The following is a 12,056-nucleotide window of genomic DNA, read 5'->3' as shown; positions in this document are numbered from 1 at the left end:
ACATGACTCCATGAATTCGTCACACGCAGAGCTAATGCACTGGCGCCACGGGTCATATGCTATTCTTTATAACACACATACTTTTGACACCGTTATTTCTACTTGTTAAACTAATTAAGCAAGGATTCGGCGCTTTGTAAGTAATAGTGTAATATACTAAGTTATAGGATTATTATAATAGTACTATGTGGATAAAATTGTATTATTTCACTCTAAATGTGACTATTTAGCTTATAAATATCAGTGTAGGGTCTTAAAGATGCTATACGACTATGATATTAAGTCTCTACTAATGAATCATGCTGAGAAAGACTGTGATAACATACACACGAACACATTAGTGTAAAATTCCCACACTGGACACTCCTATTGCTGTACCCTACATTGTACGTAGCTGTAGCATCGCGATCAAAGAAAGTAGATTATCCCAATAATGATGAGAAGAGAAACAAAATGTAACCATTGATAACCTTTATCAATGATAATAAACTTGAAATGAGCATAATGTACGACAGAAAGAAGAAACACAGACAAACAAGGATGTTAAGAAAGTGGATTTACTTCGAATAACTAGTTCTTTCGTGAGAAGTGAGTTCACTGTTTATTCAGTTAGAAAATTTCCAGGAAATTAAAATGTTCTGTTTTTTCATAATTTTAGAAGAGACTATTTAATGTAACACTGAAATCGTCCCAAAACGACTTAATGGGAAATAACACACCCTTAAACACTTTTAGCATTTGGGACATTTATTATTTTGAAACCTATAACGTTGAAGTTTCAAGACCACGCACGTGATTGAGATTCTAAAAAACAACCCTTGTTAATACAGAAACGTTAGTCGCATTAACCAGAAAAACAAAAGAACTGTGATGACAGAATCATGGGGCTCGGCATGGCCAAGTGTGTTAATGCGTTCGACTCGTAATCCGAGGGTCGTGGGTTCGAATCCCGGTCGCACCAAACATGCTCGCCCTTTCAGCCGTGGGGCCGTTATAATGTTATGGTCAATCCCACTATTCATTGGTAAAAGAGTAGTCCAAGAGTTGGCGCTGGATGGTAATGACTAGCTGCCTTCCCTCTAGTCTTACACTGCTAAATTAGGGACGGCTAATGCAGATAGCCCTCATGTAGCTTTGCGGGAAATTCAAAAACAAAACAAATCATGAATTTCAATTACGAATTTAGCATAAAACATCGTGCGGTGCATACATAAAAATAAATTCACGTGACCAACTCGTTAATTGTTATATTTTCCTCTACCATACACAAAGAAAAAAAAATAGGTCGATTTCATAGATTTAGAGGTCAGATGACTGCTTTGTTATTACCTAAATCTTAGTTACCAACTGATAATATATATAACTTGACTGGGTTTGGTTTATTGTTTTCACTAATTTAAAATTTTTCTCATGAAGCTCAACAAACAAGGACTTTGTGCTGCCCTTACACTTTAACAATTTCACTAGTCTCTTTAAAACTTTTAAGGTATTTCTCTGGCTATACTTTACCACATTTAGACAAGAACTGTAATACTACCCGCAAACGACAGGTAAGAGTTATCCAGGAAAATACTTAGTCAACATAACTGTTAAGCTTTTTACTTTCGTTAAATATATTAAACACAAATGCCTTTAGCTTGTGAATTCGCATACCTTTAACTTGTGAATTTCTCTATTCAGTCGTAAGATCTCTTCATCCCGATTTTCCAGGATTTTTCTTGTCTCTCCCAGTTCCAAATCCAGTCGTTCTACCTCTTCTTCTTTTTCTCGGAGTTCTTCTTTTAGGACGGGGATCAGGTCTTCACTAAAAGCTGGCTCCCCTAGAAAGTTCTTTTTCTCAAACTTTTCAGGGGAGTCGCTCCGTATACTGGAGGACCGCGAATCCCCAATACTATTACTGGGACCACTAGCACCGTTCCCCATGCTGGTTGCTAGTCGCCCAGCAGCCCTTAGAGCCCTACGAGCACTCTCCAACCAGTTTCCTGCTTTTGCAAAGGCACTATGAGTCTTGGGACTACGAAATCTGTTTCTTTTACACTTAACGGAAGGCTTAGGTGATCCCTCTAAACCCTCTCTCCGTAGGTCGGGAACTGATTTGGCAGAGTTTTCCTCGGATGTTTCGACTTGTTGACAGCCTTTACCCTCAGCGATGCCCAACTTACTCGTCGTAACGTGGCGTCGCGCATCCACGTTAACCTGCAAAGGCATTTTGAAGCCTACGAGTATCTGTTAATAAGCTTCTGGGCCACTTGAGGTATACCTCAATACGGAGTTACTCCTAGCGATAGTAGCGCCACATGCAGGCCAGAACCAAAGTAACCAAACTAATAATACTCAAATCCCAAGTTACGAAATAAATAGGCCTTCCTAAGTCTCAGTTTATGCTATTTTGATCAAACAGTTGGTGTAGTTAAGCGGAACTCTTCTTTCGATGCCTTGTTTATTTTTCTACCTATAACTATTTGCTGTAAAACTTTCTGATAGAAAAAAACTAGCTTTGTGGCTTTTTCACGTGTATTCTACGGTAGCCCCTGTAAACAAACGTTGAGAGGAACGTCACACTTGAATAACTTGAGAGCACGAGACGCCACTGAGTCTTTTACACGTCACGCACGTGAAGAAAGTAGTTCTCCCTCTATATATAGGTTCTGTGATGACGGATGCTCCTGAAAATAATAAATAGAAAATGCTGTCTGCTGCTTAGTGCTCTACGTTTTCCACTTATTATTTTTCCTACAAAAAATAAGACCAAAAAACATCAAATAATGACATACTAAATTAATTAAATACAATTAATCAGTGACCTAAAATATTTTATAATATTTGCACATTCATTATAGACATTGTTGGCCAATGCACCAGAATTTATTTTACCCAGCTAAAATTTAAATAAAGTAGCTTTTTTTTAATTATTATAATGCTGCTGTGACTATACATTATACATCAAATGACCCTTCGTAACCCCTCTACTATTGATAGGTTTATATATCATTAGCCAAATGACCATTACTAACCCTTTTGCTGCTGCTCGGTTTGTATATCATTGGCAAAATGGCCCTTCCTAACCCCTTTACTGATGCTAGGTTTGTATATCATTGGCAAAATGGCTGTTCCTAACCCCTTTACTGCTGTTAGGTTTGTATATAATTGACAAAATGGCCCTTCCTAATCCCTCTGCTGCTCCTAAGATTGTATGTTATAGGCCAATTAGTGCTTCCTTACTTCTTTGTTAGATTTATACATTATTATTTAGGTGACTACCCTTAACTGATCTGATGATGATAAGTCACCTTTTTAGTCAGGTGATTCTTCCCAATTAACTTTCTCCTATTAAAAATAGCTTATTATGTTCAATCTATTTTTTGCTAAAAATAACAGTCTAGGTTGATAATATTTTGTAATTAATAGAATTGGATATATTTAGTCCAACAGCTCTTTAAACTGGTTTGCTGACAAAGATGTTTTACAAACCGGGAAATTAAAATATATTAGTCTCGTTGATAACTAACCTGATTAACCACGTGACTGAAATATAATAGATTTACAAAGTTTAATACTTTGTAAGTCAGTGAAATGTAAATATATTTTGTTGTTCTTGATCTGGAGTAAAGCAACACTCTGTACTATCTGCGCTTTGCTTAATGTGGGGAGCCGAACCTCGGGTTCTAGCATAGTAAATCTGGAAAACTGTCGCTGGTCCACTAGATAACTATCGTAAAGCATATTAAAAGAATTCAGTTTATCTCAACTTATCCTTAGGTATCACTATTCCTGTTTGGGTACTAAGTTCACTTATCATTATTGAAATGCCCCTCGCTAGTACAGCGGTCAGTCTACGGATTTACAACGCTAAAATCAGGGGTTTGATTTTCCTCAGTGGGCTCAGCTGATAGCCCGATGTTGCTTTCTTTAAGAAAACACACACACACTAATTACTCAAAATTTGCTTTCCTGTATCAAAAATTAAACTATCTAATTGTTGATCACTTTTATTCCCATTTTGGACGTTAGATGAACGTCGGATTTAATTAATCAAAACCGTATTTCATGCTCATAAAATTAATATTTTAACCTATGCAATGGCCATTATTATTCTCGTTTGAACAGTTTAAAAACACCAGATCTAATTACTGTGCACTTCATTTTGTGTTCAAGAAATTAAAACTTCTGAACTAAAAACAGATGAACTTTATTCCCGTTTTGGACATTAGCTTAATATTAACTACTTCACTCCTTCTTTCGTCTTTCAGAAATTAAAATTTGTGCTCTAAACATAGATCATTCTTATTCTCATATCGGACAATAATCTAGCATCAGAGCTAACTACTGAAAATTATCTTCTATGTCGTAGAAATAGGAACTTCTACTCTTTATATTGACCAATCTTATGCTTGTAAAAATCATCGTTTATGTTTTACAAATTTAAACTTCTACTGTTAATGTTAGTAATATTCATTCCAATTTCGACCATCAGAACTAAATACTAAACATTTCTACTCTTATTCCAGAAGCACAATGAGGAAACTATCCCTGGTTACTATCTTGCTATACGGCCTAACAAAATGGCTTCCATGTCATTTCTTGAGAGTAAAGCGTTAGACGTCCACTCCAATTTTGAACACCACGAAGGACATCTGATTAATAATTGGTTACCTTTTACTTCTATCCTGAACACAAGGGTATTGTTCTCGTAACTGCATTATTAATTAAATGATATTAATGAATTATTTAGTGTGAAGTGCATTCAGAACAGTTGTAAGATGCATAGCGTCAAAGACTTAATTTCTCTCTTGCTTGAATATAAGAATCTTTGTATACCGTCCTCTCTAGAACTTAGAGAAGTGTCTTTCCCAAGTTTCGATGTGTATTCCTTAGAAAATGAGTATATTACCAACCATTATTTGACATTGTTGGGATACATCCAAGTATCATGTTGGTTATGAACCAAAACTAACTTTTTCAGGTATGTATCTATCTTTTATATTTCAACATACAATATTACAGCATTACTGGACATATTGGAAAAAAAACTAGTTTTGCAACAACTACAACCATCTATAGAACTATGGTGTAACTACAATATAATAAAAAATAAGATAAAAAGATATTGTTTAATTGTATTAATACTAGCTAAACAATTACCAATCACTTTTAAACATCTCATAAAACTTGTTTTATACATGAAAACTGGTATTATTTAACGACCCATCATTTCGGGAAGCTCGTTTTACAATGTTTTAGCTCAAAAGATTCTATTTTACTGACCTATGACTTAAATGTCTCCAACTGATAAAAACTTGTACCTAACTGACCTTGAAATAATTTCAGTTGACTCTATAGACTCACAATCTATCGAACCTCGCTGGTACAGCGATAAGTCTACGAATTTACAACGCTAAAATCAGGGTTCGGCTCCTCTCGGTGGGCTCAGCAGCTTGCCCGATGTGGCTTTGCTACAAGAAAACACACACATACAGGCTATTGATGTTTTGTTTTTTAATTTCGCGCAAAGCTACTCGAGGACTATCTGCGCTAGCCGTCCCTAATTTAGCAGTGTAAGACTAGAGGGAAGGCAGCTAGTCGTCACCACCAACCGCCAACTCTTGGGCTACTCTTTTACCAACAATTAGTGGGATTGACCGTAACCTTATAACGCTCCCACGGCTGAAAGGGCGAGCATGTGTGGCGCGATGGGGATCCGAACCCGCAACCCTCAGATTACGAGTCGCACGCTTTAACACGTTTGGCCATGCTGGGCCTCAGGCTATTGAAATAATCAGCTTGTCTATGGATCGATGTTTCCTGCTTTTTACATACTCTGAATCTGTAATTATAAATTGTATAAAACATGCTGCGTTTCTTCGCAAGTTGTGCTTCAGAGCGAAATTTTCGAAACATTTCGTCAGAAACAGCAGTTTGTAATTCAAAGGACGGCGTTTTATCGCTCTTTATTTGAAGAAGTTTCTCTTACATTTACGTAATGAATTAATTTGTCTCTTAAATGCTCTGTTTTAGCATGCAGTTAGGATACGTCATCATTAAACCATAAATGTTTTATCTAATTAGGATTAAAATACAGAGTAACTAAACGGAACGTGTACAGATGAGAATATAAATCTGTCATTAAATCTAGAAATAATCTGAAGACGCACATATCGTCCCTTGTTACTTTTGTCAAATCTTCGTGGATGTAATCAGCCGTTGGAAACAAATTAACACATAGATTAACTCGAAAAATGGATCCCTTTTACAACCAGTTGTCATGTTTTTGATATTTTAAACTTTTATCTTCGAAGATAAAAATGGCAGTACAGTATTAAAATTATAGTCTAATCTAAAGGATAATAAAGGTATAATGCCATTCTATAAAATAACTAGTGATAGGTTATTGAGACGTACCAGATTAATTTTAATTTTTTGTGAAGGTTATTAAATAATAAGTTTAATGAGTAGTTTTGCTCTTTTTGGGCTACATGATGTATCCACCGCGAGGAATCGAACCCAGGATTTTAGACTTACCGATGTCCCTTTGGTGGACAAGTTTATTGATCTGAGTTGTTTTCCACAGAAATCATACTGGTTGTTGTTTTGTTTTTTATGTACAAATATAAGATATATTAACTATTAACAATGTATACTGAATGTATGGGAAAATAATTAAGTTCGGAAGTCATCTTACGGTTTTGTTGCTTTGCTGGTTTCTATTCTAGATAGAATTTCATTCACCATTTTTATTAGCACGTTTGGTAGCTACTCATACGTTGGACGTGAGTAAAAAAACACTTTTACATGCTTTCTTATAAATGCTTAACGTATTCAGTCTTCTTGAAACACTATAATATCGTACTATTAATGTATTTATATAGGATAGTTTAGATTTAATAGGTGTGGCTTAAAAAGGAAATATAACATTTGTCACCATAAATTGGCGAGTACCCAAATACTAATATACATCCATCAAGCCTGTCTATTAAATAGACTATATAAATAAGTTAATAATTTTGCAAGAACTAATGTTTATTCTGAAAAAAAAATAGCTCATCGAATTTCATGGATTTTCTAAAAGGGTAATGCTCTCTCTTCTGGTGAACTCGTTTTTAATCTTATTAAAAATTAAAAAGTTCTCACCATGTTTTGTTCGTAATTGTAATATGACGATAAGTAAAGCGTATTTCGCATGCGACTGGAATTAGTGCAGTCGAGATTCATGAACTTAAAACTCCCTTTATGTAAGTACTTTACGTATGAAAACAAGAAATACAGTATGACAGAAACTGCTAATAGCATACCTCGCTCACTCAGAGAAAGATGCACTGTTTGCTGTTTCGTCCTGTAAGTCTGTACAGCGAACACGCCAGACGATTAATTAATAGGACAACACTAACACCCAAAACAACAGTGAAAGTACGTCAGGTTACCTCAACCTTCTCACTAACACGTGTAAAGCAACATCATGCGCACCTGACTAACTCGTCTTCAACCGCGCTCTATGTACTGACGCGTGGACTTAACTTGTAGCGCGAACCTCAACAGCTGTAATAAACGTAAACAAATTTGTTCCTAGCTAATCTTGTCATGGCATATCTGTGGAAACAATTTATTTTTGTCAAAACATCATAAAAACGAGATTTTGCCCTCCACCATATAATTGTTCGAATTTATTTCACGACCGAAACGTAGAATGAGTTTGTGTGTAATTCACTACTTATTACTTTAAAATCGATTAATTGACAAGTGATTAAAATGAAATGTGTTCCACCATTGTTTATAGTTATTAATTTTTATTATTGATTTTGTTTCTACTCTGTAGGTATATGTTGCTGTTTACATACACGTTTGAATGGTGTGCGTGTGTGTCATAGATTTATTCTGTTTTCTAACCTCTCTCCCCAGGATTGTAGCATTGTGCTTAATAACAAACAACAACGACAAAAGAATCTATTTTAGAGATATGTGACATCTGGTAAACTGTTAATAATATTTAGCGAAATTATTTCTTTGAAGGTAAGCTCAAAGCAACACAATGGGCTACCTATGCTTTGTCCACCACGGATATCGAAACACGATTTCTAGTGTGGTAAGTCTGCAGACATACCGCTATGCTACTGGGAACGGGGGTTGGAGTTAATGAAATTATAGCTGTTCTTACCGAAACCGTGGAAACTGTATAATGCCGGTGTTACATAGAAGTATGTAAGCTTCTGTTTAAAAATGATTTTTGTTTAATGTGACGAAGCAGTAGGAACATTTTTTCTCTATCGATTCTTGTGACGAATATTTATCTAATCCATTGAATGTATGTTTTACGTGACTGTAAAATCTGGACATAAACTGGTGTTAGTATTTTTACATTACTTTTGATAAACTTTTGAATTGAAGTAAACGAGGCTAAGGAATGTTTACACTTTGACAATTGTTTTTTATTAACCATTAATACTTTCGTCATTTATTTATTTAGAGGGTATAAACTCCGTCATTTTATGTTGTTTGTGTACTCCAGTGAAACGGTGTCGCTTAGTAACCGTTGTCTTGACGTATTATATCTAATTCAACGGCAGAACTGGCTATCAATAAGGAACAATGAAAACTCCTGTGTATCGTTTCACCTACCATATTAAAAGCTTTTAAGTTTGATATCTGATTGTTACGAAACCAGAACCCCCGATAAAACAATAATACACTGTGTTTATTGGTTAGATATCAAATCAAATTGAATATGAAATGTCACGTATGTTTCAATTAAGAGCGAGCAACCTGTCCGGATTTTTACAAGTAGAAATAGTATTGCTTAAAACAGCTTTTAGATCCAGCTTAATGAACCTAAGCTAGTTTCGCCGCACTACGCTGTGGCTATTTGAAGCAACTGCTTTTACAGGCTCATTTGTTACGTCGTAGCTTATTATCTCAGGAAAGAAAATAGTTTAAACCCTATGGCAGTACTTCATATCTTAGGTTCGCAGCCAACACGCGACTGTTGGGAATTATCGAACCAGCTTCACACGTGTTATCGACGTGTTAGAAAGGTGTACATAAAAACGGTTTTAGTCGTATGGTGTAACCGAAATAGTACTTCGAAGACTGGAGATCTTAGTCTTAGAAGTTAAAAATGAATTACAGTTTGTTCAAGAAGAAGTACAATTATATAAAATGTGTGTGAGTATGCCGACGAGTCGATGTGTTACGTTCAACCAACGAAACAGCTCATTTGTAATCTATGATTGAGTTATTTTTAGATGAGTAATTGAGTCAATTATGCATCTGTTATTACTTTTATCTAGGGGCGAACTACTAGTCACCGTTGAGACATTTTTCTATTGAACCATTGAATTAGTTATGGATATCGAACTGAGACTGTTCATTGGTGAATATCAGAGCAGTAGTGAATGTATAATTTAGTCAGCTTATGAAAGAATTATATGATATAGTTTTATGGGTGTACAAATAAGATCCTTTGCTTCGTATATGTTTGACTGGATATTTGAATGAGAGATTAAATGAGTATTAAAGACACACTGCTGGCTAAAATCTTAAGGTTAATGAACATAAAGAAAAAATATGCATTTTACTTGTTAGATTCAACCACTTATTTGAGTAGAGTTTCGAAAGATGAAAATAATAAAAGGGAAAATAAAAATAAAAAAAACTTTTCTAGCATTTAATGTGAAAAATGTGAACACTATAAAATTAGCCTAAATACTAGCTGGTCAAAAGTTTAAGACCATACTGAAACGAAGCGTTAATCTCTAAACATGTAACGAAATTTAGTCATTTGTGTTCAAGCATTAGTGTTGCTAACATCTCCCACTGGCATCTCCTGCATTACATTGGGTAAAAACATGGCAAAGGCTAAAAAGTTGACAGAGTTTGAACGTGGCAGAATTGTCGAGCTGCAAAAGCAAGGTCTCTCTCAACGTGCCATCGCTGGTGAGATTGGGCGTAGTATAACTGCTGTTGTAAATTTCTTAAAAGACCCTGAGGGATACGGAACGAGAATTTCAAGTGGTCGGTCCAAGAAAATTTCGCCGGCGTTGAGCAGGAGGATTCGACGGGTTGTCCGGCAAGACACCAGCCGATCATCGAACCGGATTAAGGCCCTTACGGACGCAGAATGCAGCTCAAGAACAATAAGACGGAATCTACGGGCGAAAGGCTTTAAGAACCGTAAACGTCTTCAAAGGCCACACCTCCTTCCATACCACGCTGAGAAGCACGAAACATGGGACGTAAAAATGTGGACAAAGGTTTTGTTCTCTGATGAGAAAAAAATTAACTTGGATGGTCTAGATGGCTTTCAACGTTACTGGAACGATAAAGATATCCCACCGGAGACATTTTCTACACGACACAGTGGAGGAGGTTCCATCATGATCTGAGGTGCTTTCTTCTTCCATGGAACAATAGAGCTTCAGGTTATACAGGAGCGTCAAACAGCAGCTAACCAGCTGCATGTTGGAGAGAGCATCCTTATTGACTGAAGGCCCTCATTTGTGTGGAAATGACTGGATCTTTCAGCAGGACTACGCTGCAATCCACAATGCCCACAGAATAAAGGACTTTTTTCATGGCGAATAACGTGATTCTTTTGGACCATCCAGCATGGTCGCCCAAACTGAACCCCATTGAAAATGTTTGTGGGTGGATGGCAAGGGAAGTCTATAGAAATGGACGTCAATTCCAAACAGTGCATGATCTTCGTGAAGCTATCTTCACCACTTGGAATAACATTCCAGCCAGCCTTCTGCAAACGCTTATATCGACCATGCCAAAGCAAATGTTTGCAGTTATTCGCAATGACGGCCGTGCAACTCACTACTGAGACCTCTTGTTGGGCAATTCCTACCCTATGTAAAACTTCTTTTTGGTATGGCATTAAACTTTTGACCAGCTAGTATTTAAGCTAATTTCATAGCGTTCACATTTTCCCTATTAAATGCTAGAAAAGTTTTTATTTTTATTTTCCCTTTTCTTATTTTCATCTTTCGAAGCTCTACTCAAATAAGTGGTTGAGTCTAACAACGCAAAATACATATTTTTTCTTTACGTTCATTGGTCTTAAGATTTTGACCAGCAGTGTATTAGTTTGGCTTGCGAGTGAGCGATTCATCTATGAGTACCGCATTGTTTTAGAGTACAGATAATTTTTAATATCCATGAATATATAAGTGAACAAAAGTATAAACATTTTAATGTCTGATTGATTCCATTTATTCATAAACAATACAACGAAAGATGAATGAATCATTATAAATCATAGGTTTAGTAAGTGGTGGTTTGAACGACACAGTCTACGTTTATGTTCATGTGCCCAGAAACAAACGTTTCTTTTAATTTAACTCCATCACTTCATGATATGTTCTGGGTATGTGCTTATGGAAGTCACTAGATGTTTCGATCTTTCTGGACTTTTGACAAAATTTCAATATATTTAGAGTGTGCGACTATGTCTCTCTGTTTTATATATATATATAGCATGACATATACGTAAAGTTATGTTATGTTCAAATAGCCAAATTAAGTTAACTTCCATTTTCGAGGGTGACTGACATGAAAGAATTGGTTAATAAGCAACATGTATACACAAATTTACTTTATGTCCAATGGCCAGATTAAGTTAACTTCTTTTTTCAGAGGTTAATGACATGAAAAAATGGGTTAATAAACAATATGCGGATATTACTCTGATGTGAACGTTAACATTATGATACACTTAAACTTGGTCAGTACAGACCCATTCTTTCATTTATCTTGTCATAACAAAATGATAGGTAATCTGCGTTCCATCTAAACTAATAAAGGAAATAAAAGAAATATTTTCTTTGTAAAAGCGCTTCAATTATCTGGTTTCTTGTTTAGTAATTTCTACAAATATGTATTTATTTAGTATAGTTGTTTCTTAATATCATAAAATACCATTTCAGGCATGTTTTTTTAAGTTTTATTTTAGAGTAAAGCCATGAGCAATCAAACCACGAATTGTAACGTTGTAAGCCCGAAAACGAAACGCTGTCCCACACGGAACTTTCTATTATATGTATATCAGCATATAAACCCATATT

At 35.6% G+C, this 12,056-nt stretch overlaps 1 protein-coding gene across 1 annotated transcript in view; it reads right to left on the bottom strand.

The window, feature by feature from the left end:
- Positions 1 to 2,592, bottom strand: part of LOC143255829 (cGMP-dependent protein kinase 1-like) — a 112,189-nt gene extending 109,597 nt beyond the window's left edge. The window contains exon 1 of the mRNA XM_076512130.1: positions 1,654 to 2,592. Coding sequence (XP_076368245.1) covers positions 1,654 to 2,208 — 555 coding nt within the window. The 5' untranslated portion in view covers positions 2,209 to 2,592. The remainder of the gene's footprint in view (positions 1 to 1,653) is intronic.
- Between the last annotated feature and the right edge of the window lie 9,464 nt (positions 2,593 to 12,056).

Source organism: Tachypleus tridentatus, chromosome 7 (assembly GCF_004210375.1).
Source record: "Tachypleus tridentatus isolate NWPU-2018 chromosome 7, ASM421037v1, whole genome shotgun sequence".
NCBI classification, from domain to species: domain Eukaryota; kingdom Metazoa; phylum Arthropoda; class Merostomata; order Xiphosura; family Limulidae; genus Tachypleus; species Tachypleus tridentatus.
This window is presented reverse-complemented; position numbering and strand designations above follow the sequence as displayed.